This window comes from Mobula birostris, chromosome 31 (genome assembly GCF_030028105.1).
Source record: "Mobula birostris isolate sMobBir1 chromosome 31, sMobBir1.hap1, whole genome shotgun sequence".
Classification (NCBI taxonomy): Eukaryota; Metazoa; Chordata; class Chondrichthyes; order Myliobatiformes; family Myliobatidae; genus Mobula; species Mobula birostris.
This window is the reverse complement of record NC_092400.1, coordinates 7,010,278-7,036,683: the sequence shown is the minus strand read 5'-3', so window position 1 is coordinate 7,036,683 and position 26,406 is coordinate 7,010,278. Positions and strand designations below refer to the sequence as shown.

The 26,406-nt window shown below is 43.1% G+C and overlaps 1 protein-coding gene and 1 long non-coding RNA gene across 8 annotated transcripts in view; one reads left to right on the top strand and one right to left on the bottom strand.

Moving 5' to 3' along the window:
* The window catches only part of LOC140190844 (coiled-coil domain-containing protein 60-like), an 88,154-nt gene that overhangs the window by 30,195 nt on the left and 31,553 nt on the right, over positions 1–26,406 (top strand). For 6 of the 7 annotated variants that reach the window (XM_072247735.1, XM_072247732.1, XM_072247731.1 and 3 more), the window contains 5 exons: positions 790–975; positions 11,289–11,441; positions 17,620–17,724; positions 24,432–24,522; positions 25,594–25,867. In XM_072247735.1, the coding sequence (XP_072103836.1) occupies positions 790–975; positions 11,289–11,441; positions 17,620–17,724; positions 24,432–24,522; positions 25,594–25,867 (809 nt within the window). The remainder of the gene's footprint in view (positions 1–789; positions 976–11,288; positions 11,442–17,619; positions 17,725–24,431; positions 24,523–25,593; positions 25,868–26,406) is intronic. The other variant, XM_072247736.1, reaches the window with a different exon arrangement.
* LOC140190845 (uncharacterized) overlaps positions 10,785–26,406 on the bottom strand; it is a 33,226-nt gene continuing 17,604 nt past the window's right edge. The window contains exons 2-6 of the long non-coding RNA XR_011883694.1: positions 20,517–20,836; positions 18,660–19,416; positions 18,126–18,175; positions 11,214–11,356; positions 10,785–11,121 (exon numbers count right to left, since the gene is read on the bottom strand). This is a non-coding gene — a long non-coding RNA (uncharacterized lncRNA). The remainder of the gene's footprint in view (positions 11,122–11,213; positions 11,357–18,125; positions 18,176–18,659; positions 19,417–20,516; positions 20,837–26,406) is intronic.

Here is a 26,406-nt window from a genome sequence, read left to right as displayed (position 1 = left end):
CTTCCTCAGTGTTTTCTGCAAACCCCTTTACAATGGGTGGAGAGAGAGAGAACTCCTCTCTCTCTTATTTTCCATCTAATTCACACTGGCTTTCTGAATATCTTTGATGATGAAGAACCTCTTAGATTTTACTTTCATTACTTTTATTTGATTATCAGTGCATCAGAGAAAAAGAGAAGTGATTCAAGTCGCCTCACACTAATTCCCCTGAAGTTGCAGTGTTTTGATGTAGGGTTAGGTTCTGGGCTGCTTTAAAATTCGGACAGGTATCAAACCTCATTTTGCACATGTACTTTGTCTAAATATTTCAAGGGAAGTCATTATTGAAAGTTACAAACATGCAAGTTGCCAACATCATTCAGTTCTTAGGGGTTTCATTGATTCCAGTGCCTGTACTGATATGACTTTTTCAGATGTCATTTATTGCAGTTCCAGCTTATCTTGTGTTCCTTTTCCTCTCCCCCCCCCCCTTTTATTCAGCCCAAAATGTCAACTCTTTATTCCTCTCCGTAGACGCTGCCTGGCCTGCTGAGTTCTCCAGCATTTTGTGTGCGTTACTCTGGATTTCCAACATCTACAGAACCTCTTGTGTTTATGTGTAAAAAAAAAACAGGAACACAAAATAGAACTATAATGATATTTATTGTGGCAACAAAGACAACCTTCCTCAAGGGTAATTTACGCACAATGTTTGGCTGCTTGGTGGGTTTTGGTTCAGTGTGGTGTGCATTGTTGGTGCGCGGAGGGATTCTAAACCTAATCCTGATACATCACGCTCTTGTTTGACAGGCAGTTGGTCAAAACGGCGAAACAAGGGCAAGGTTTCTTCAAGAGACTGAAGAGAGAGGAGAAGGAGAAAGAGACTGCACAACTGAGGGAACAGAGGAATCTGATAGAGAAACGCAAAACGGCATGGCAGCCCCCAAAATTCTCTTCGGATGAGGACTCTGAGGAAGAGCAGGATGTAGAGAAAAGGTTGGTGCTTGCAAACTTTGAGCTGCCTGAGGCTATTTTGATAGATTCCATTCCTATGGGAATTTCACTGTTGTACATCCTTCCTTTTCCATGATACACTCAGTGACCACATAATTAGGTTCTTCCTGTACCTCATAAAGTGGCCAATGAGTGCATGTTCATGGTCTTCTGCTGCGCATTCAGAGATGCTCTTCTGCACACCACTGTTGTAACACACGCTTATTTAAGTTGCTGTTGCCTTCCCGTCAGCTTGAACCAGTCTGACCATTCTTCTCTGACCCCTCTAATTCACAAAGCATTTTTGCTCCCAGAACTGCCCCTCACTTGATATTCTTTTTGTTTTTCACAGTATTTCCCCATAAACTCTAGAGATTGCTGTGCATAAAATTCCCAGGGGATTAGCAGTTTCTGAGCTACTCAAACCACCCCGACTGACACCAACAATCACTCCATGGTCAAAGTCACTTAGATCACATTTCTTCCCCATTCTGATGTTTGGTCAAACACCTAGAGAGCTGGTGCAGGGATAACAACTTGATGCTTAATGTCACCAAAACCATGGAGATGATCATCGATTTCAGACGGTCTCAGCCTGAGCACACACCCCTCAGCATCAGCGGCTCCACAGTGGAGAGAGTGGAAAACATCAAGTTCCTTGGGGTGCAGATCTCGGACAATCTCACCTGGTCCAGGAACGGGCCCAGCAGTGATTGCACTTTCTGAGGAAGCTTAAACAAGCATCACTCCCTACTAACACCTTAACTACATTCTACAGAGGCGTGGTTGAGAGTGTGCTGACCTTTTGCATCAAAACCTGGTACTCCAGCTGCAGTGCTGCCCACAAAAAAGCCTTGCAGAGGGTGGTTAGGGGAGCAGAGAAGGTTATTGGGGTCTCCCTACCTTCTGTCCAAGACCTCTTTCAGAGTCGATGCCTCCAGAAGACACGGTACATCATTAAAGACCCCTCACATCCTCTCCATGAACTGTTTGTTCTTCTGCCATCAGGCAAACGTTACAGGAGCATCAAAACTAAAACCACAAGGCTACTAAACAGCTTCCTCCCACAGGCAGTCAGACTGCTAAATAGCTGCTCCACCTGACTCTGCTTTGGACACTTTTAACTTGCACTGGACACTTATAACTGATTTTAACTGACATGTGGCTGTTATGTTCTACTACTTATTGTTACGTTTATTATTTAGTGTTGCAATAGTTATGTTATGATTGCACTGCTCCTGGGAAACGCTGTCTCATTCTGCCCTGCAGAGCTGATAAATGGTTAGAATGACAAAGTTTTTTTAAAAATTTTTTTTTGGATCTTTTTGGTCTGACAATTGAACGCATTGACCATGTCTGCATGTTTTTATGCATTGAGTTGCTGCCACGTGTTTGGCTGATTTGCATTAACGAGCAGGTATACTGGTGTACCTGTTAAATTGGCCACCGAGTGTAACCTTTATGAGGAATATTGATTGGAATCTGGCAGAAAGGTTGTCAGCTTCAATGCTAATCACTATTTACAGTGACAGAAATGAAGTTTACCTGCATGTGCATGTTTTTCAACTGAAAGAAATTTAGGATCTTTTTTATTCTAAAGATGATCTACATAAAAGCGCAGTCCCTTCCTTCTCCTTCAAAGTAGAACGTAAGCACATAGATGTGGTAATATACTGTGTCCATTTTGTGTCTTCTGCGCATTGGGTTTCATTATCCCACAATGAGCCATGCAAAAGTTTGAAAAATGTCAAAGACTGGGTGAGCTAAAGGCAAGTGAATGTTCCCCTTCAGTGGTTTGGAGCATAGTTTCCATACTAATTGTTTTCTACGTTCTGAGTGTCTGGGTGAAATGATAACTCTTCCATTTTTAAACTCCTGGGTAAAATTCTGGGAGACATTGTTGACCAAAGACATACTGTGACTGGACGGGTCATATTGCCACTGTGACCTGCAGGCTTTGGTCAGTGGCTGGGTATCAGACTCCATTGTCTGACTCCCAAAACTTTCCACAAAGCACACTAGGATTGAAAGTTGTTTTGTCCTGGTTGCTGTGAAGTTTCCTGAATATTGTATTTGCAGAGAACACTCTCCACTGGTTTAGAAAAGTGCAGCTCTGCCAATACCCAGAAAACTCTACAAGGTAAGCTGCTTGATTGGTACCCTATCCACCTCTCTGAGCATTCACGTGTTCTGCCACCAACACAGCTGTCCTGGTCCAACTACATGGCCACAAGAGCTCAGCAACGCCTCTATGTCCTCAGGAGGCTAAAGAAATTCGGCATGTTCCTGTTGACTTTTACCAATTTTTATTTTTGCGCCATAGAAAACATTCTTTCTGCAGGCATCACAGCTTGCTCTGCAGAAACCACAAGAAACTGCAGAGGGTTGTGGATTCATCTCAGCAAATTACAGAAGCCAGCCTCCCCTCTATGGACTCTGCCCATACTTCCACTGCCTCACAAAACAATCTGCATGATTAAAGACCTCACCAACCTCTCCCACCCCCCAGACATTCTCTCTCCTCCCCTCTCCCATTGGGCAGGAGATACAAAAGCATGAAAGCACGTACTGTCAGGCCCAAGGAAAGCTTATATCCAACTGTTATTAGACTCTTGAACAGAACTCTTGTACAATAACATGGACTCTTGACATTGTTATGATCTTGCACTTTATTGTTTACTTGCACTGCACTTTTTTGTTACTATTTTACCTTATTCTAGCTCAATTCACCATGTAATGAGTTAACCTCTAAGAACTGTATGCAAGATAAGTTTTCCACTGTATCTTGGTTCAAATTTTTTTTAAGCGTGTCGTACCAGACATTCCGTCATTCTTGTCTGGCACGTGGTGTCAGGGTTAACCAGGTCACGTTATGAACGTCCCTGACTCGACCCTTGTATCTTTTACGAGGCCGAGTGGCTAGCTCGACACTCAACGCAGCACGGATGGAAAGCGTGCGCGGGGGTGGCCCGGCCTGGATTCGAACTCGGGAACCTTCGCTCTGGAGTCCGGCGCTGATCTCACTGCGCACCAGCCAGCCATCTTGATACAAATGACAATAATGATGAATCAAAACCAAAACCTTGGCTGCAGCATGTGTCACCTACAGAGTGCTCTACGGTAACTCACTGGGGCATGTTCCACAGCTTATCATAAACTTGCAATCTCTGCCAACAATGAGGATCAGCTCGGAATGAAAATCAGAATCATATTTTGTATTGCTGGCATATGTCATAAAATTTGTTTTGTGGCAGCAGTACACTGCAATACATACTAAAAAACAACTATACATTACATTAAGTATATATAAGAAAAATTAAATTCAGTAAGTAGTGCAAAAGAGACGGAAGAAATAGTGAGGTGATGTTCATGGATTCATTGTCCATTCAGAAGTTGATGGAGGAGGGGAAAGAGCTGTTGCTGAGATGTTGACTCTGTGTCTCCAGGCTCCTGTACCTCGTCCTTGATGGTAGCAATGAGACGAAGGCATGTCCTTGGCGATGGGGATTCCAAATGATGGAAGCCACCTTTTTGAGGTATTGCCTTTTAAAGGTGTCCTCAATGATGGGGAGGCTAGTGCCCATAATGGAGCTAGTTGAGTTTACAACCTTCTGCAGCTTTTTTCCCAATCCTGCATAGTGGCCCCTCCGTACCAGGCAGTGTTACAACCAGTTAGAATGCTCTCTGCGGACGTGGACGCCTCCAAGGTCCCACACATTCTGACTTAGAGATACATTGCCGGGCCAGTTGGTGGTGCAACGACATCGGCGCCGGACCCGGGAGCGGAGGTTCCCGGGTTCGAAACCAGTCGGGTCCACCCCCGCGCAGGCTTTCCATCCGTGCCGGGTTGAGTGTCGAGATTGCAACTCGACCTCGTAAAAAGTAAAAGGGAAAATACGGCGATAAAATATCTGTGTGAGGAGTGGCGCGCCACACAGTCTCTCTCTTGCTCCGCGCCTTGTAAGAGCCATGAAAAAGACATCATCACGGACGCAAAGACGCACATGTAGATGCACACGCATGTAGGTACACACCAAAAAAAAATACATTGCCAGTCTTTCATTGTAACTGAGTGTAAATCCTCAAATTCCCTCCCCAATAGTAGTGTGTAAATACCTTCCCCAGACAATCAACAGCAGGTCAAGAAGCTGGCCAGGACCAATAAAAATGAGCAATAAATACTGCAAGGGTTAAATATCTTCTTTGTCTTCCCACACAGTGGTATCCTACACTTTAGTAAGATGCTAACAATTCACACTTAGCTGTTCATAATATCGTGTGATGGAATTTGGATCCTGTGTGTTGCTTAGTCACATTGAGGTTGCCTGTGCCAAACTTTTCTTGGTTCTTGTTTTTCTTCCAGGCATATCCTGCACAGATGGTGCATCATCATCCTTCAGATCAGCAATTAGTATTATTTTAGCACCACACTTAATTATTGGTTTGGTGAGCATATTCTTCCTCTGAGTCATCAAGCTGCCCCAAGCCAAGGCGTGACTGTGCAGTCATGGGGAAAGGTGAAAGGGTGATCTGCACTGTACAAGTTGCCACCGTTCACAAAACTGATTCTTTACCGGCCCTGGATGGAAGTAAATGATTCCAGTACTCTAAGTCTCCTGGCTGCCTTCTTGTTGCACTGAGGCGATAAAAACCTGGGTATGAGGTTTAGGCTTTGGAAACAGCTTACGGTTTGCTGTGCAGGAATGATTGCAAGGACCAGTTGCTCATGATGGTATGTTCGTTATATATTGTGCCACTTGGAAGCCTTTACTCCTGCACCACATAGTTCCTGTTAGTTTCCCAGTGTTCTGTCAGTATTGGTCACTTAACCAATGGCAATACCTACAGCTTTAAGAAAAAAATTATCAGAACTGAGTAAACTAAATGTTGCACTTGCTGTAACTTAACAGTGAGCACCCTTTGTTGTTAGTCCATTGGCTCTAGAAAGGTGAAGGACGTCCTGTTGAAAGGTCTCATCTGTCTTGTTCCCTCTAGCTGGACCTGCTGAGTTCCTCCAGTGACACTTACAGCCCTGTGCAAAAATCTTAGGCATATATATATATATATATATATATATATATCTGGGATGCCTAAGACATCTGCACAGCACTGTATTTGGTAACGTGGAGTGGAAGGTGAGTTTGTAAATCTGGCAGGAACAAAGGATGCTGGGAATGGCGAGGGTGGGCTGTTTCGGGAAGGGTGTGAGACAGGTGGCAAAGAAGAAGTGCCGGGGTGGGGGTTGGCCCAGGTGCAGACACACCCAGCACTGAGACACCAGGCAAGTTCATTTCATTCCAAACAATCAGTTTACTGGTCATTACAGAGTGTCTGTCCGTGCTCCCTGCTCCCACCCCTCTCCCTTCTCCTTTTCCCAAATATGATTCCCTTCTCCCTTCCCCTTTTCCCAAACATGATTCCCCTCTCCCTTCCCCTTTTCCCAAACATGATTCCCCTCTCCCTGCCCCCTTCCCACTCTCAGTCCATAATAGAGAACCACATCAGATGTGAGGTTTACATCACTCACATCTGTCATGGTTTTTTCTGTGGCAACTGTACAGTTCAATACATAAAAATACTACAGTACTGTGTAAAAGTCTAACTATATACATGCGCCTAAGACTTTAGTACAGGTTTGCAGCATTCGCAGTCTCAGGTGCCCCTCCTCTGTTTTTTTTGTAATTTACCACCACCCCACCTGCCTCCCATTTTACTAAAGCAAAGCCCATGCTGCCTTGTACAGAGTAATAATTTATCCTGTAAATTCAGGCACTCCATTAGTTGCTGTTGCCTGTTTTATGAACCCCTTGATTGAAATTCAAGACTTACCGCAATTCTCTCCCAACCAGTGGTAACCCTTCGATACAGCTGATTGCTGCCTTTTAATCTGTAAAGCCGCAGTTTAATGTGAATTTCAAATGAATGATGTTAGCTAAGCCTCAAAACGAGACACCATGAGGATTGATATTATACTTTTCTCCCGCACTGCAGTCAGTGCAGACCTACACCAGAGTTCAGGATTATCTACCATACATTGAAATACCAAAAGCTTTCTAAATCATCTGACTAAACCCCTTAATCCCATAAATGATGTTGAGCAGCAGTTTTGGTTTTCACTAAGTACCTCTGTGATAGCCTTCTGCCTCATGATGGCCATTTATTATGTGCAGACCATAAAAGTCTAAACATTTTTTCAATGCTTATGAAACGGTTTGCATTCAGGCGAAGGTGCCATGTAGATTAAAAAGGGCTCGGGCTCTTTAACGTGAGGAAATCAGGGCCAGAGAAAAAGCAGATCTTACTGGATCTTGGGGACCAGCCTAGCTCATTATTGTAGTAGGCCGCCTTTTCTTGGTTGCCACTGAAATCCGATTCAAAACCAACATGCAGAAATTACTTAAATAAATTGCAGAAGAGTACAGAAATGCTGTCCTCACTGAACAAATGTACCTGTAAATCCACCTGCTCGTAAACGTAACCTCTTGGTGCACTTTTGGGTTGAAAATAATTTTTTTCCAGCAGCAACAGTATGGTGCCCTGACCTCAGAACTTTAGTGGGCAGTGGAGGTACTTAACACCAGTGCCTGCCTGGGCCCTTGTTAGCCTAACTTCTCCTTAGTACAGGTGTTGGTGATGGGTTCTAAAATGTGCAGCCTCTTCTTCAGCACATACAGAAAACGCTGCACATACTCGGCATGCCAGGCAGCATCTGTAAGGGGAAGAAGCAGAGTCAACACTGAGAGCTGGTAGCCCTCCAACAGAATTGGAAAAGTAAGAATGGAAGTGTATTTTAAACTGCAGAGTGTCACGGTCCCAACCGTTAATTCCCCATTCTCTCCTAATTCCCTTTGATTGTGCCACAGTTCCGACTGTTAATTCCCCATTTTCTCCTAATTTCCTTTGATGGCAGCACACCTAGTTTTCATCAAGACCTGCAGCATAAGAACCCCGGCTTTGCACCCACTAGTTGCCAGATCGTTGGTTTTGCCAGTGTGGTAATTAACGTTTCCCGGCTGCTTTGGATCGTGTGTTATAAGTTTTGGTTCAGTACCGAGATTTACCTGTGAAACTCAGTCTCTCCATGTCAAGATAAGTTTTCTAAGTTTTACTTCAGCACCGAGGTTTACCTGTGTAGCTCCATCCCTCCGTGCTAAGAAAAGTTTTGTCTGCAGCTTTCCATTCTACACTCCATGTCAAGGTAAGTTCTGCCTGCCTCCTGCTTTCCAGCACTCCCTCCTGTTCGCCGTTCAACGCTCACACCCGTGTCTGCATCCTAACTCAATCTCCGCGCCTGTGTCCTGCGTTTGGGTTCACCTCGTTCGTTGCAACACTGAGGGGAGAGAGATAGAATGGAAATGTCTGTGATGGGGTGGAGACCATGGCTGTCCATATAACAGTATTGCTCCCAGTAGACAGTTAGAGGGGGACCTCACATTGTCCATGTTCTCCTCCCACATACATTTACCCATCTGCCTTCTTTTCATCTACCTTTGTTCACCTTTCCCAACCCTTTTGTACCTTTTCCCATAATTCTAAATCCCCCCACACCCCCTTCATCTGGTCCCAACTATCACCTAAGATCCTGTATCCCACCCTATACATAGAGGTGTAGGATAGCAGCACAGTGGTGTAGCAGTTAGCCCAATAATTTTACAGTGACTATGATCACCGATTGGGGTTTGATTCCCACTTCTGCCTGTAAGGAGTTTGTACGTTCTCCCAGTGACCGCGTGGGATTCCTCCAGGTGCTCTGGTGTCCACCCACATGTCCGGGTCAGGATTATGGGCAAGCTATGTTGGCACTGGAAGCATGGCAACAGTTGTCTGCAGCCTGCAGCATAATCCTCGCTGCCTTCTGTCCCAGATTCCAGCTGCAGCCTCTTTTGGCTCCAGATAAATAAGTGTTCTCCAGTTCAAGTTGCAGAAAGCAAGATACTGCAGTTGCTGCAAATGGGAAACAAAGGAGAATGCTGGAAAAAAAAAACAGCAGGTCAGGCAGCATCTGTGGAGAAAGAAAAACTGAGTTAGTTGAGGAGGTGGATGACTGTACATCAGAACTGGCCAGCTCTGGAAATAGGAAAGACTATTAAGTACTGAAAATGTTGAATTGAGGGCTGTAACAGACCTTGACTGAAGACACAAATGTGAAAAAATCTGCAAGTGCTGGATATCCAAAGCAACACACACAAAATACTGGAAGAACTCAGAAGGTCAGATAGCATCGATGGAAAAGAGTAAACAGTCGACATTTTGGGTCTTAATTGAGGCATCACCGCCCTCCCTCTCAGGCCTGAAGAAGGGTCTTGGCCCGAAACGTTGACTGCTTACTCTTTTCCATAGATGCTGCTGAACATCTATGACCTGCTGAGCTCCTCCAGCACCTTGTGAGTATTGAATGAAGATGTGTTGTTTTTCCCTCAAGCTAACACAGTTTCAGCTATGTCCACAGTAAGCTTGTGGAGCTGCACCTCATCAGTTGTATGGATATATTAAAATAAATGCTTTTCATCTGGCCCAGACCCTTTGCCAATGCCATCTTCACCTGGCTGAAAGCAGGGATACTTATAGCTCAGTTTGTTGAGTTAAAATTGAGTTGAGCCTCAGCAACGTCATTGACATTCCAGATGTATGTAAAGACTTTAGTCATGTGTTCTTTCCATCAACTGAATTAAAGCTATCCTCCCCCTGCCCCCCTCCATCTTCTTATACTGGCTTCTGCCAACTTCCTTTCCCATCCTGATGAAGGGTCTCGGCCCATAACGTCGACTGTTTATTTCCTCCTCTATGTACTGTTTGACCTTCTGAGTTCTGGCACGTTAGTGTTGTGGTTAGCATCATGCTACAACAGTGCTAACAGTCAGAGTTCAATTCCCCTTGCTGTCCATGATCCCGATTATCCGGACTCAGTGATCCTGATGAGGGGTTTTGGCCCAAAAGGTTGACTGTTTATTCCTCTCCATAGACGTTGCCTGACCTGCTGAGTTCCTCCACCATTTTGTGTAAAATACTTTTATGTTAAGTTGTTCCGTGTGAAACAAGTTACTAAATGCATTACTTGAGTGTGGTGACTCAGTAAGACTGCTGGGCCATGTGGAATAAGAAATTGTTACTCCAGCAACGGCTATCCTTTGAAAATCTGAGATTCAGCCTTGTGTCATCTTTCCAATCCGTACACAGAGCTGTCTTTCAGCTCCTCACACTCCTGAAAATCTCGGAAACTTTAGTCTTGTTACCACATGCATTGAGATTTATGAGAAGATGGTGGCAGCATTTCTATAGCACCTGTCCATCAACTAGCAAATGGTGACTGCTGAAAATGTGAAACCAGTATTGTCGTCACCAGAGTGAATTCAAACACAGCATCCAACAAACATTTTCTTGGTATTGTTAATGCTGAATGAATACTTGAACTTGCAATACTACTGTGACACTGTAATTTCCTTTGGGATCAATAAAGTATCTACCTATGAGTCCTGACGAAGGGTCTCGGCCTGAAACGTCGACTGCACCTCTTCCTAGAGACGCTGCCTGGCCTGCTGCGTTCACCAGCAACTTTGATGTGTGTTGCTTTCTATCTATCGTTCTGGCTGCAATAAATTGGTAAGTTAGCTATTATAGTCACATTTACCAAGGTAGAGTATAAAACGTATCTTGCATACAGTCCATATAGATCAATTCATTACAATGGTGCGTTGATGCAGGACAAGGTTAAACAATAATAGAGTGCAGAATAAAGTGTTACAGTAAAGAGAAAGTGCGGTGCAGGTAGACAATAAAGTACAAGATCACAATGACGTATTTTCTGAAGTCAAGACCCCATCTTGTTTTATTGGAAGCCATTCAATATTCATAGCAAGCAGGAAGGAAGCTGTCCTTGATCCTAATGATACGTGGTTTCAGGCTTTGTGTCTTCTGTCCGATGGGAGGAAGGAGAAGAGGATGTCCAGCATGGATGGATTCTTTGATTCTGGCTGTTTTACAGAGTCTGTGAGAAGTCCATGGAAGGGAGGCTTGTTTTCATGATGCGCTGAGCTCTAACTTCCAACTCTCAGCATTTTTTTGTGGTGAGGGGTAGAGCAGTTGCCATACCAATCTTTGATGTATCTGGATAGGAAGCTTTCGATGGTGCATCGATGAAAACCGGTCATTCTATTGGAAATGGAAAATATTATAAATATTCAGCAAATCAGGTAGCATCTGTGAAAAGAAAAGCAGAGTTAACTTTGAAGTCTGTGGCCTACCTATCTACAGATCAGATCTGCATTCTGGTGGTAATAGCCTGTGCTCTTACTTTTATGTGTTGGTCTTTTGTGCAGGTTTTTCAAAACTGAACCAGTCCTGTCAGCGCACTTGAAAACAGTTCAGCACCACTCCCAAAAGGCATCTAGAAAAGGAAAGAATGTAACTGCCCGACCCTACACTCCGGTACATTGTAGTTTGATATCAACCAGATTTACAGAGAAAGATCTGTGAGTATAACTCTAAATAATACAGTTGTGACCATGTGCACCAATCTCTATATGTTGAACCAGTTAATGCATCTAACATGGTGGATGTGTTTTCCCTTGAGTTGAACACCTACTGTACTTTAGTGGTTTAAGTGTTGTGCATTCATAGAACATACAACAATGTAGTACAAAATGCCTGTGCCATCTATGATGCCAAACTAATCCCTTCTGCCTTCACATCATCCATATCACTCCATTCCCTGCATGTCTAAGTGTCTCAAAATCCACTATCATATCTCCTTCCTCCATCACCAAACATACCAAACTCATACCACCATCCGTGTAAACAAAACCCTGGTCTGCTTACCTCCTATACACTTTCCCCCTCCCACTTCAAACCTAGGCTCAGTAGTAGTTGACATTCCTAACCTGGGCAAAATATTCAGACTATTTACCTTATCTGTGCCCATCGAACTTTCATAAACTTCGATCAGCTTTTCGTGCTCCAGAGTAAACAATCCAACTTTGTCCAACCTCACCCTATAGCTAATACTCCCTAACGTAGATAACACCCGTTATTCCTTTTCACCACCAACACATTCTTCCCATAATGGGGCAACTGGAACCAAGCTCAATACTCTAAATGCAGTCTAACCAAAGTATTGTACCACTGCAAAATGGCGTTTTGACTCTTATAATCGATGTCCTAACAGATGAAGACTACAATGTTGTACACCTTCTTTCCCACACTATTACTGGTGTTCACACTTTCAGAGAGTGTAAATCATACCTTAGACATACGTGTACCTAGACTTCAAATCTCCTGCGTTCTTCCAAATTGGGAAGAGAAGATGGTGACGCGACGCAGCTTGCAGCGGCCGCTCTGGTGGTGATGTCTGCTATTTGCCATGTAGGATGCCGTGCACAAGCCTGATTTGATGGAGACGGACGTGAGAGCATGGAGGAACATCTGGTGAAACTTCGGAAATGCCCGCTTTGCTGCCGCTGCTACTGTGTGGTCCAGAACCTCCAGAGGAGAAGGCCCCGAGTTCTCGGCTTTGCTTTTCGCTCGGCGGCGGAGGCGGGGTTGAAGCGTTCGGCAGAGGATGGTGCTCTGAGAGGCTGTGTCAGAGGGGCTGGTCGGAGGCTCGAAGTTTTTGGACGGACTCAGAGTCCGCTGCGGTCAGCTGCTTCCAATGGTGCTGTATCGGCAAGTTGGCGGTGCTTGGATGTTCATGGTGGGGAGAGTTTCTCCCTTCTGTCACCTGCGTGAGATGATGAGTCTATCGGGACTTTGAGACTTTTTTTACTGTGCCCATGGTCTGCTCTTTATCAAATTTAAGTACTGCTTTGCACTGTTGTAACTATACGTTATAATTATGTGGTTTTGTCAGTCTTAGTCTTGGTTTGTCCTGTGTTTTCTTGTGATATCATTCTGGAGGAACGTCGTATCATTTTTAATGCATGCATTTCCAAATGACAATAAACGAGGACTGAGTGTCCTCATAATCTAAATTTCTAGTCTTTTGCTATTAAGAAAATGTTTCCCATTTACCTTTTTTGGATGCAAATAGATGATTTCGCTATTCCTTTTTGAACTCTGCTTCTCCGTCTGTTGCTCTGTAATTATTGCTCTCACCTCTACATTTACTGTGTATCCCAAATTATATTTAATAAAATACGATTTTAGAAAAGAATAGTCATAATCTGACATGTTTCACTTACAAAAACATGGCAATAAAAAATTGTCACTCGATTCAAAACAAGCTCAACGTGCATTATGCAATATGTGTACAATGCGCCTATCTTACCATATTTGATCCAGCTGAAATTTTAATGGTGGAAAAACTTCTTGTGTACATTACTGGTACTAAAATTATTAAAGCACATAATGAGTAAATCTTGCAAATAAAACAAAATTCTTTCTGTCTCTTATATTTTTAAACACTGAAAAACCTTTTCAAATGCAGAACGTGTACTGTATAAGAATCTGTCTCCACCTGTTACATCTTTCATGATAGGACATTAATTTCCAAATTGTAACATTAAACTTCCCAAGTGGATCTTGTTATGATGACAGTTTTGAAACTGTTTTGCTGAATCTCTGTGTCATTATTTATCTGGCAAGTGGAGTCTTTCATCAGTGCTTTAATTACACTGGAGGTTCTGACTTCCTTTGAACAATCAGCTCTAATCACCTTGCAGGTCTGTTTTCATAATTATGCTGGTTTGTCATTAATTGCCCTTTTTACCATCTTTATTTGAGAATGAAATGATTTTGCATCTTTATGTTTGAAGTATGTGATTGCAATGACAACCTCACAGAGAACCGATGTATAATTTTATCTGGGCACATACTGATTCTGCCATGGTTCATGATTCATGATTCTGCCAGCAGTCAGTTCTTTTAATTAATAGTTCATGCTCTCAGTAGCCACTTTTTTTAGGTACCACCTGTATGTTTTGCTGCTGTGCCCCATCCACTTCAAAGTTGAGCATGTTGTACATTCAGAGATGCTCTTCTGCACACTACTGTTGTAATACATGGTTATCTGAGTTACTGTCGCCTTCCTGTCAGCTTGAAATCAGTCTGGCCATTCTCCTCCGACCTCACCCATTAACAAGGCGTTCTTGTCCACAGAACTGCTGCTCACTCGATGGTTTTTGTTTCTTGCATCATTCTCTGTAAACTCTAAAGACTGTTGTGCATGAAGAATCCTACTTTCAGAGATACTCCAGCCACCCCATCTGGCACCAACAATCATTCCATGGTCAAAGGCACTTAGATCACATTTCTTCCCCATTCTGATGTATGGGCTGAACAACAGCTGGACCATTTGACCATGGGTACATGGTTTTATGCACTGAGGGGCTGTCATATGATTGGCTGATTAGATACTTGCATCAACGAGTAGGTGTACAGGTGTCCCTAATAAAATGGCCACTGAGTGTATAGCTCATGTGAAGTAAGGCAGTGGTTAAAGTTTTAAATTCAGTAGGGTTATCGACCCATGCAGCACAGAATAAAGGCCCTTCAGTCCTCTGAGTCCACACCTACTACCAAACATTTATATTACCTTGTATGATCCCCAACTTTATTTTCCCCAGATTCGCATCAACTCTTTCAACTCACATATCTCTGGGAAGTGGGAAGAAAGCAGACCTTACAGGAAAGCCCCACATGGCCACAGGGAGAACATGCAAACTCCACACAGGCAGTATCCAAGGTCGGGATCGAACCTGGGTTGCGAGGAAGTAGCTATACTGGATGCTCAAGTAGTGGGTGGATATTTTTGGGTAGGCCTTACAGTTGCCATTCTCTGTTTAAACCTTCTGGCAATGTGAATGTTGTTGGGGAATTTTGTGGAGGGTTAGTAATAATGGCTGTTTTGAGTTTGACCTAGTTCTAGGCCGGTGTATCCCTGCCCAAGTTCCCACCACCCTTTGCCTCTGTACCAGATTCTATGCTATGACATTATGTAATAGTGATTGAAAAGCATTCAGTGCCCAGAACATCCTAAATGTTGCAGTGAGGGAGAGATGTCTTGCAAGGAAATGGAAACGTACAGACAGGCAAAGAATGGGAGGAATCTGACCAATCCTTCAAGCACCTATGGGTGATAAGCCACGGGCTGCTCTAATAGATATATGCTGGGAAGTATATGAGCAGCACAGATGAAAAATATTATGTTTTAATATTTAAATTGTTCAAAAAAACCACTACATTCAAATTGGTAGTGACAGTTGTATCACAAAAAAAATTTACTGAGTCTTTTAAATCAGAAATAATCTCTTCCAAATCTCCAGTTTTACCTGGTTAGCTGTCTGAACCACACAGCAAAGATGCCACAACTAGCTCAGTGCCACTTCGTGCCATTGGAGAGGAAGTCCCCGCTTCTTCCCCACCGCCATCAGATTTTTAAGTGGTCCATGAGCCCATAAGCACCATTCCGCTATTCCCCTTCTGCACTGTTGATAGGTTCTTGATTAGTCAGGGTGTCAAAGGTCACAGGGAAAAGGCAGGAAAGTGGGGTTGACGGGGATAATAAATCAGTCATGATGAAGTGGTGGGGCAGACTCAATGGCCTATAATTCTGCTCCGATGTCTTGTAGTCTTATGTTGTAACTTATCATAATTTTTTCTGTCTTGCACTGTACAGTTGCCACAAAACAATAACTTTCACAACATATGCCCGTGTTAGTAAACTTGATTCTTTTTCTGATAGAATTCTCAGGCCAGAACCTCTGATAAGCCCAAATTGGCAATCAGAGGGTCAGTGACTGCTCACTAAAGTTCTGGAAAAAAGTTATTCACAAAGATGATGTGTCAATTTCCCAAACCCTATGTTGACTTCATTCCACTGCCAGCAGTGGGAATGCCTGGAATCCAGTATCTGTGATATCATCAAACAGGCTGAACAGCCAACCGGGCTGAAGAATTCTCACTGATAGATAACCTGGAAGTAAAATTCTCTACTTTTGAGATATAATCTTATGCGGAGAATAAAACAAAATTTGAAGACTTTAAGGTTGAAAATTATCAGGTGGTGCAATGCTTTTGTGTGCTTCACAAAAGAATTCAATCAAAACCAGACCATGGTTCTCAAAGGTCAGGCTAGTATTGCATCCTCTGTGACCCGACCTATTGATGCCCAGCAGATATTTATTTGTCGTGCATTTAAGACATGTCTGCACTTACATGGCCTGCACACAGCACAGATTACTCGTACAGAATGAGATTTAACACGGCATGCAAAACCTGTCTCGGTCAGCTAAAGGGGAGCTAGCTGGTTTATCCCATCTCCTGCCATTGTGTTTGATGTCTGCAACCTCATGCAAGCAAGTCCCCTTTAAGAGTTTCATTCCCTGATGCACCTGCTCCCAGCACCTTCCCTGCCCATCATCCCTCATACCTTCCTACCTCATCTTGTTTCAGTCCTCTATCGCTATGTTCTGGTCTAATCACGCACCTCTACTGATCCTGGAGCTAGTTGCAGCACAGATGGAAAAACCCTGACCCTTCCTTCAAGGCACACGTTTCCCCTCACCCTGACTTTGATGACTCTGTGATTTCAGTCTCTGATTCCAACATGAGAGCATCTTTCAGGAGAGTGAACCCACAGAAAGCATGCAGCCAATAGTTATATCATCAGCAAGTTTATAGATGGCATTTGAGCTATTTGGTAGAAATTGATAGATTTTTGGATATAGAGGGAATCAAGAAATGGGTCGTGCAGGAAAGTGGCATTGCGGTAAACAGCCAACTATTGAGTAAGAAAAGGACACGAGGGACCAAGTAGTTTACTCCAGCTTTGTTTTCTTATGTTCATGTTCTGGGCTGCTGTTTGTCATGGTTTAATGCTCGTTCTGAGGTGTGGAGCTATTTTAGACCGTGCAGAGTTTGAATTCAATGCTAACTGGAAGCTCCTGGGGTGCGACTCGCACCAAACAGTATTGGTCCCGGCCGTTTCTTTGGATTCATCAGCTGCGTGGAGAAGGGGAGCCTGCTGCACGGGTAGCAGCTTGCTCTCCATATACTACTGCCCTGGACTGCATACTGGTTTGCGTATTAACATAGACAACTGGGATGCAACATCCATGGTCAACCATGACCAACAGAGGTCCCCTCAGCGTTTTTCAGCTGCACCTTTTCCCATCTGTTGTGTCGCGTTTTCATGAAGCTCCAGAGACCAAGGATCCGGGCTGACAATACATTCCCTTTCATGTAGTGAGAGAGCTCTGCATTTTTGTCATACAGTACTACAGCACAGAAACAGGCTCTTTGGCCCATCTAGTATATGCTGATCTGGTTTCCTGCCTAGTCCCATCTACCTGCACTTGGATCGTCACCTTCCATACCCTCTTATCTGCACCTATCTAAACTTCTCTTAAATGTTACAGTTGAATTTGCGTCCACTGCTTATGATGACAGCTCACTCCACACTCATACTTTTGGAGGTACTGTTCTGGATGAGGTGCTTTTCCAATTGATGCTGTTTTGAAGAGGAGTGGTTGAGTAATCCCATTGACCTATCCAATATTTATCCCTAAACAAACACCCGCTATCTCATTATTTCTACATTACTGCTGTTGAGGGAATCCGTTTCTTGTATGTCATGTATGGGATTTGAACTTGTGATGGACTTATATAAATGCGATCAATGTCCTCCATTTTCTTTCTGCACTTGCCTTCAAACAGGGAACCGCTTCATCGACAGCTCTGTGCCTTGAACTGGCTATTGGAGGCTGTGGCTGCGGACCCACCCAGCACGATAGGCCCTGTTTCAAGCTGTTGGAGTACCAGGTAACACTTTCCACTATTGACAGATTCTCCTGTCTGTTTGTTTTAGTGATACTGATTTGGACTATAGCTTTACAGGTAGATAAATAGATAGATACTTTATTGATCCCAAAGGAAATTACAGTGTCACAGTAGCATTACAAGTGCAAAGATACAAATATTAGAAGACAGGTCGAAAGAATAAAAATAAGTTACCACAGTCAAACAGGGGGGAGTTGTCACTTCCCTGGCTATAGCTTGATTCATTATAGAGCCTAGTGGCTGAGGGTAAGCATGACCTCATATAGAGCTCTTTGAAGCAGTGCAGTTGTCTTACAAAACACCCACATGGCTAAAGATTTCTCGTCTACTCGCCCAGGTAAATCACTGCATACACTGTAGTTGCCCCACTTTCAAGCACTTACCTCCAAGCCAACTAATATCTTCTTCCTGGTCGTTTATCCATTGCATGCTTCTACAAGGTGTATTTGTGGAAGTGTTGAATGAGGAAGGAGTCAGAATGAGGAAGAAAAACAGTCCAGATGAATGGTCTCAATTCAAAACATCAACTATTTGCCCGACTCACTAAGTTCGTCCAGCATACTTTATACTTCATTTTCGCCAAACAATTGATACTAGAACGTACAATCATCACAGCGATATTTGATTCTGCGCTTCCCGCTCCCTGGATTACAAATCGATGGTAAATATTAAAAATTTAAATTATAAATCATAAATAGAAAATAGAAAAATAGAAAGTAAGGTAGTGCAAAAAAACCAAGATGCAGGTCCGGATATTTGGAGGGTAATTTCAAGGATTTGGAAGTTACAAATTTGTTTCACCTAATCAGCATTTTCTGAGTGGAGATTTCCTGCAGTCAGTGCAAACTCCCCCATGTCCCCAACATCTTCCCCACTCCCCACCCCATCCCTTGAGTAACAGTACAGTTGTGGCTCACCTGGTGGTTCTTTCATCTCTGAAGCAGGTCACACACTTGCATCTTTCTTCAGGGTCTTGAGCACAACGTCTTGTTCGCTACCAAGGAAATGTTGCACCATTCTAGATTCCGTCTTTCAAGTGACAAGTAAAACTGAGGTGCAAACCTGTACTCTTGGAGGGTGATGTTTTGAACCTAAGCAGCTGAATGGGATCTGGAGTCAAGCACCGGATTCCTCAATCACTGGCATTCTGGGGCAGGTTGGTAGTGTAGCTGTTAATGTAATGCTATTGCAGCACCAGAGACTGCCACTGTCTGAAAGGAGCTTGTATTTTCTCTCCGACCCAAAGCTTTGACCATTCCTTTCCTCACACAGATAATGGCTTGATTCCCCTGGTTCTACCAGCAAATTGTTTGTTGCTCCAGATGCTGTTGTCCTTTCTGCCCTCGCTGTAACAAATTAGCTGGTCATTACATTGCAGGAAATTGGAAAGTTCTGCAGAGGAGCTGACTGCTGTGATGAATAAATTACAACAGAAACTATACATCAAAAGCACTTTGTTAGATGCTAAGTGCTTTGGGAGGTCCTGTGAACAAATTGCTTCCTTCAAATGTAAAATGACCGTCAATAAGTAATTACCGAAGCCAGTATCAAGTATTGGTTGTAAACTTCAGCCCTGTTCTGTGGAAGGAAGTCATTTGTCAGTATCATGTAAACATGTGGAAATTAAAAATAATGTGGTCACTTGAAGAATTCTTGTTAATTGTTCCAGTGGACCTGAGGGGTTGGAGAAGGAAATTATTTATCAGGCATTTCTTTCAATTTACTTTAAATGATATTTAAAGAAATGCAAAGGCATATATGTTTCCAATTAGTTACAATGATGGAAGCAGAGCTGGATGATCAGTAGTTAAAGGAACCACTTACTAGAATATTAAAAGTCCTGAATGTAGAATATGAGTTGTGAACAATTAAATTACATTTTATTACATTTGAACTAGAATTCCTTGTGATTATTTTGATATCACTGGCAGCCCGGTTCTCTCTCCCTTTTGTTCACTATTTACACCTGTTCTCAGCCACTTCCCCCTCGTTTCCAAGGCTTATTCCCCTCCTACACCTGGCTCTATCTGCCCACCACCTACAAACTTATCCACCCTGGATTTCTTTTCCCTTGGTTCACCTTTCCCATCTCCTCCCATGCACACCCCCCCCCACACACCCAGCTTCCTTCACCAGGTGGTATCGAAAGCCATTGGCATGGCACATTGATTTTGTGCTGTCAATCCCATGTGGCCATTGTGAATGCAATGTTCTCCCATCACCGATATCTCTGGATAACCCAAACGGATACACCTCCTGTGCTCTTTGATGGGGGTCTCCACCTTGCACCCCATCTGGCCGATATCTGCAATGGCCGTAGGATTGACTTTGACAGCACGGAACTACTCTCCCTGCCAATGTCTTTTGGGACTGCCTGGTGAAGGAAGCCATTGAAATAAAACTAGAGAAAAAGAATATTAACAAAGACGAAGGCCTTGCTCTAAGTAAGAACTGGATTTCGATGGTAAACAAGGAGGGACAGCAGAAACCTGATTGGTTGAGGACTAACCAATCAGGAGGGACGGATGATGGCTGTATTATATACCACTGGACTAGACATGCCTAGGCATCATCCCTGATGAAGATTGCAGAGTTGTCATCGAAACGTCAGTAAAAAATTGATACCTATACCCAGCTGGAAGCCCGAGAAGAGTTTATCTGTTATCTTCCAGCCTTTGTCTCTACCTTTTCCCTCCCCTCCCTCACCTGCCGCCATCTCCCTTATCTCCTCCACCTCCACCCCCATTCCCCAGCTGGTTTCTCCTGTCACTTACCAGCACCTGTTTCACCTCTCCCTCTGGTCTCCGTATGCTGACTAAGTTCCATCTACACTCCGGGCTCTAACACAGCATCTTCAACTGAAATGTCAACCACCCTCCTTCCACCACGGACATTGCTTGGCTCGCTGAGTTCTTCCAGCAGATGGCTTGTGCTCCATATTCCAGCATCTGCTCTCTTGTGTCTTCATCCTTTGCTATGTATCTGTGATGCTGTTTTTCTAAATGATATGCCAGATACATCCGAAAATTGTAGAAGTTGGAACTCTGATACAAAAACATAAGATTCTGGAAATACTTAGCAGGTTAGATGGCATCTGTGGAAACAGAAATAGTTACCACTTTAGCTTGAAGACTTCAGAATTCATAAAATTTGTTTTATGTTAATACAATGTGGACCTCACTGGCATTAAGTGTCCATTCCTGGCTGTTTCCCAATAGCAGATTTCCTTCCTTGAAGATATTAGTGAACCATTTGGGCTTTTAGGACAACCCTGTAACTCTATGCTTTAAAAGAAATCCAGAATTGGAAAACTAGATGAGATAAATTGGCATAATAGGTCAATTGACTACTGTAAATGACCTCCAGGCTAATGGTAAAATGAGTCAAAGGGGAGTTGTTGGGCATGTATAATAACAAATAAATGATACTGGTTAAGCAGAGTGGTAAGATGGTGGCATGTTTGGATGCAGCAGCTTTTCTGGGTCCAACCAAAGATGTGATTGTTCATTCTTTACGTCTTTTTCATGATCACATGACACTGCTGGTTATCCAGAACACAGAGGACAGCAGGGCTACCTCACCAGTGAGTTACTGGATGATGGTGGAACTGGACTTGTTTTTTACACTGCTTGTAGCCTGCTTCAGCCACCCAGGGAAGAAGGCATGAGAGTCAGTGCGCAGAGGCGGGGTGCGATCCAATGGATGGAGCAGATGATGGTCTTGGACGTTTTGGTTGTGATCGCAAGACCCTGTCGGATAATTGTGACGGGGAATACTGCAAGTCCGATTCTCTGGTCCATTGGTGAGACCGGTGGAGGGGGAGGAGTTGTTTGGCCTCAGTTGTGGTGGGGACCAGAGTCTCATTCATGCCTCTTGCCTGTTTTCGCCGCTGAGGAAGAGGACGCTGGATCTGGCCGTGTGCCGCTGGATTCCACGCTAGGTTGGAGGCGGGTCCCTCCTGTGGGTGCTGCCCCCTAGTGGGAGACAAGCTGCATTGTACTCATCTGTGGCTGCACTTCATGATACGAGGAATTGCTGCTGGCCGTTCTTGCAGAAGCATGTCTCCAGCACAACATCCATGCGCCATCAATCTACAATCCTTGGCACGCAGGGACTAGGGCTATATTATTATTTTTTAATATTGTTTTTTGTAATTGTATGTTTCTCTGCTATCATATTGTATGTACTGTGTGCTGTGTGTGACTGTTAGTTTTGTGTTTTGCACCTTAGCCCCAGAAAAACACCGATTTGTTTGGCTATACTCATGTGTATGGCTGAATAACAATTAAACTTGACCTTGAACTTGATAGAGGAACAAGGAGAGAAGCAATGGGACTAATGGAAATGCTCCTCTGGGAGCTAGCATGGACCTGGTGTTCTGTATTCATGGGTATTCTTGTATGGTTGAATGACAATTAAACTTGAACTATATCATTATAAGAAGATTAACTTTACAGCTTGCAAGGAGCTGTTAGTCCAGAAACTTAACCCTGTGCTTTTCACTTAATGGATTCAGATTCAAATTCATTTATTTATTGCAAATACATTTAAACATACAATGAAGTGCATTGTTGGCATTAACAAACATAACCTAATGATGTAATTAATGGCAGCCACGCTCTCCAGTGCCAAAATAGCAAGCCCACAATGCTCAGTGGAACAACACAGAACACAACAAGTGACAAAGCAACAGCAAAACAAGTCCTGTTCCAATGACCCACGCACACACACTGTCTCCAACGCCAGGACAGGCCATCTTCATCCTCCGGGGGGCTCGTGGAATCCATTCACTGACATAGCTGGTCATTGGTCACAGCTAATTACAGTGTAAGCGAATGAAAAGGGTCACATTTATATAGTGCCTTCACATCCCTTTATGAATCTCTTTAGGAATAAAAGGAAAAGCTGTACCCAGCAGAAAAGGCTGATCAGATGACAGTTCTTTCCTCCCGGAAGGACAAAAGGGGGCAGCCATTGGAGATCCTCGGGAATACGACACCATGGAGGTGAAAACGCTGTCTTGTCTGGGGAGGGAATCCAGACAGGGGCTAAAGATATTAAATAGTCTTCAACAAATCTTGGAAGGGTTTGTACTTAATGCCTCTTTACTCACGATGGTTAGATTATGGAAATCAAAATCCAAAGAGTAGCACAGGCAATTAAATTTAAGGAAATCTGGATAAATATGTACATCAGACCAAGGAAATGGAAAGTTATGTCCGGTAGATTTTGAAGAAAGGAGATGGTCAGTGATTGGTATAGATTATGAACACTAATGTAACTAGATGAGTTGGCTAACTAGTCTCCCTGCTGTAAATGCTGTACACAGGTATGAGGCCACTGTGCCAATGTCTATTTTAAGTGTCAAAGCACAGGCTTTTCTACAGAATCATAAGAAGATCACGTTCTGGAATTCTTTTTACAGACTAGATTCTAAATCCATTACTAATTGACTGGAAGTTGATGTGCAAGACATTTCCAACCATCCTTAGTTGCTCAAGGGTACAGGGGATGGCTAAGTAATTTATAAAGCTCCAATCTTCCAATTTAGCTGGAACTTGAAAACTGAGAGTGGGAGAAACAGGTATAATCACCCTTGCCACTCTCCACAAATGAACACACACACACAAATTCTATTAAGTGCAAGTAATCTGTTTGAAAGAAACTTGTGCAACAGAGTTCAAAATACAGTCAGAGTCTTCAAAGTTCAAAGGACGCATATTATCAAAAAGTATGTACACATTATACAGCCTTGGGATTCGTCTCCTTACAGTTAGCCACGAAACAAAGGAGACGAAGACCCCATTTTTAAAAAAGATGACCATCAAGCCCCCAATGCACAGAGAGACAAAGAAAACACAATTATGCAAACAATAGAAGTAAGCAAATAGCAACAGCACTGAATTTTTACGAAAGACACGAAGCCAGGTGTTATGCAGCTGGTGCCGACCACAGCTGCAGTTCATCGCAAAGCCGAGTAAGCTTTGCAAGATCACAGATGTGAAGCCAGGCATCACTGCAGACAGAGCAGATCACAGCCTCAGTTAAGAGCAGAGCCGATAAAGCGTCACGGAGCAGCGAGCAGAACCGACCCTTGCTTTGCCTATGGTCCCGACACCTTGACCTTTCCAATTCAGCCTGGCACTTAAGTTGATAAGACATCGGGACCTTCCGCACTCTCGTGGATGCCACGACTCTGCCTCGACGCTGCTTTGATCCCGTCTTGGCTTTCGCTTGCCTCAGGCATGCCTTCTCCGTGCCCGTGCCTCTGCTCCCCTCCACTTTCTTCAACCATTTCTCTCTCGCCTGCCTCTTCACCTCCGTCGCTGCTCACCTCTCCGTTGTCACCATTGATCATTATTAATAAAGTGTAATTAGTAAGGTACTTAGTTTTCTTTTCTGTTTTTTTTGACACTGATAAATAGTCGCTGGGCATCACCAGCACCATCTTAAACTGGAAGTTTTACCTTAATGTAAAACTCCACGTCTACCTGGTTGCTAGAGCACCTGACAGTTGCAACCTCTTTAATACGATCATGAGAGAGACCATAAAAGCTATTTTTTAATGTTTTTTTTATACACAGGCACTGTTCTGTTGGTGAACTGCAAGCTGGTTGAATAGAATATGCCTCATTTAGAGCTCTCTCAACCTCCTGGGCAACTCACACTTTCTCTTCTTCTCTGCTCAGGGATTCTGGTGGAATGAAAAATGTATCCAGGAAAATCAGTAAAGATAAATCGATAGAGTACAAGTGGGAGCAATTCATATCACAGTCCAAGGTAAAGTGGCCAGAAACTCCTTAAGGCACAGTAGAAAGTGATGTTATGTTGGATGAAGTTCCTTCTTTCTGTTTCCAGTAGACACTAACCTGTCTCAAATGGCAATGGAATACCTGGTTTTTGACAACCACTGTGCCTATTTTACTGTCATGTATAAAATGTTATACTGCTGCAGTTGAAATCTTTTGCAGTACTTTATACTTAAATGATAGCCTTTCTCAGACAATAATACTTTGCCTTTAGGGTCTAGTTTAAGGCTCATAATAGAACTTGAGCCAATATATTTAAGGCAAACTTTCAATCCAGCATTAAGGAAACATTTCAAATGTCCCGGTTACCGTGAGGGTTTGGTGGGATGTGGACACCAGAAAATCTTGAATCAATTAGTGAGCTATTCTATGTCTTACTTACTTACCATGAAGATCAGCGACCTATGAAAAGAAATGGAGTAGAAATTGTTGCTAAACATTTTTGATGTCGATGTTATTTCAATGTGGGCGGCTCTGTAGCGTAGCCGTTGGCACGATCGCTTTACAGCGCGAGCGATTACCGATCGGGATTCCGGCCGCTGTCTGTAAGGAGTTTGTACTTTCTCCTCATGATTGTGAGGGCTTCCTCCAGATTTCTCCCTCATCACTGAGAAATACGGTTAGGGTTTTCTGAGTTATGGGCATGCCCGCAATAGAATCCACAGACTGGAATGATCATTGACTCAAAATGACACATTTCACTGTATGATGTTTCAATGTACATGTGACTAATAAAGCTAATCTTTAATCTTTAAAAAAATTTTTTTTTACTAGTATGCAGAATTTAGTGGCACATGTTCTGCAATTATAGTTCCACTGAACCCTTTAGCGTAATAGATTAGCAGTGCATGTTCAGATTTGACCCAAGTGCAATCCATTAACGTCAAAGAGTTAATTATATCTGAATCAGGACCATGTTAGTAGAATTAAAACTTTCTCTGAGTTAGCCCTAATTATCTTGTATGGTCTTGTACACATTGTATATATTCATTTTTGTCTATCTGCAGATGCAAACTATCTCCTTGAAATGTTTGTTTTCTAGTTCAAAAGATCCACTCTCAGGGTTCTGCAAAAGACACCAATGCGGCCCAGAAGAGCCTCCTTATCAGTTGCTTCACCTGCCAATGTTTCCTCCTCTGTTATGACCCCAGTGTTTGACAGTACCGCCTCAGAGGTCACCATCTCTGAAGATGTAGGAGCAGGGACTCCAGCAGCTGTGTTGGAGTCCCTTTCTGAGATTCCGGATGACGACTCAACAATAAGCAGCCTTTGCACCCAAAACAAACAGGAGCAAGAAGAGGAGCCAATATCTGACTGTAAGTGTGATTGATCATGTACTAAACATTTTGTTTGTTACAAATTTTATAGAATGGCTAATAATGCAAAAATTGTCAAAACTGCCTCTTAGTGGTTCAATCAGTGAGTCCAAAGACATCCTTCCATTTGCAAGTTGTTCTTAAGTTTTTGTTGTTTAAAAGTCAATGTAAATTTATTATCAATGTATAGTTATCTTACCATATACTACCCTGAGATACATATTCTTGCAGGAGTTTCCAGTAAATAAAATACAATAGAATTTATGAAAAACTATACATAATTAAAGACTGACAAACCATCAGTGTACAAAAAAGACAAATTGTTCAAATGAAAATAAATAATTGTAGTGTCCTTGAAAGTGTGTCTGTAGGTTGTGCAATCAGTTCAGAATTCTGAGTGAAGTTATTCACGTCAGTTCAGGAGCCTGATGGTTGCAGAGTTCAATGAAATGAATACTTCCTCCCTGCAGCAGTAAGGAATCAAAATCAGTTTTAATATCACCGGCATATGTTGTGAAGTTTGTTGTCTTTGCAGTACA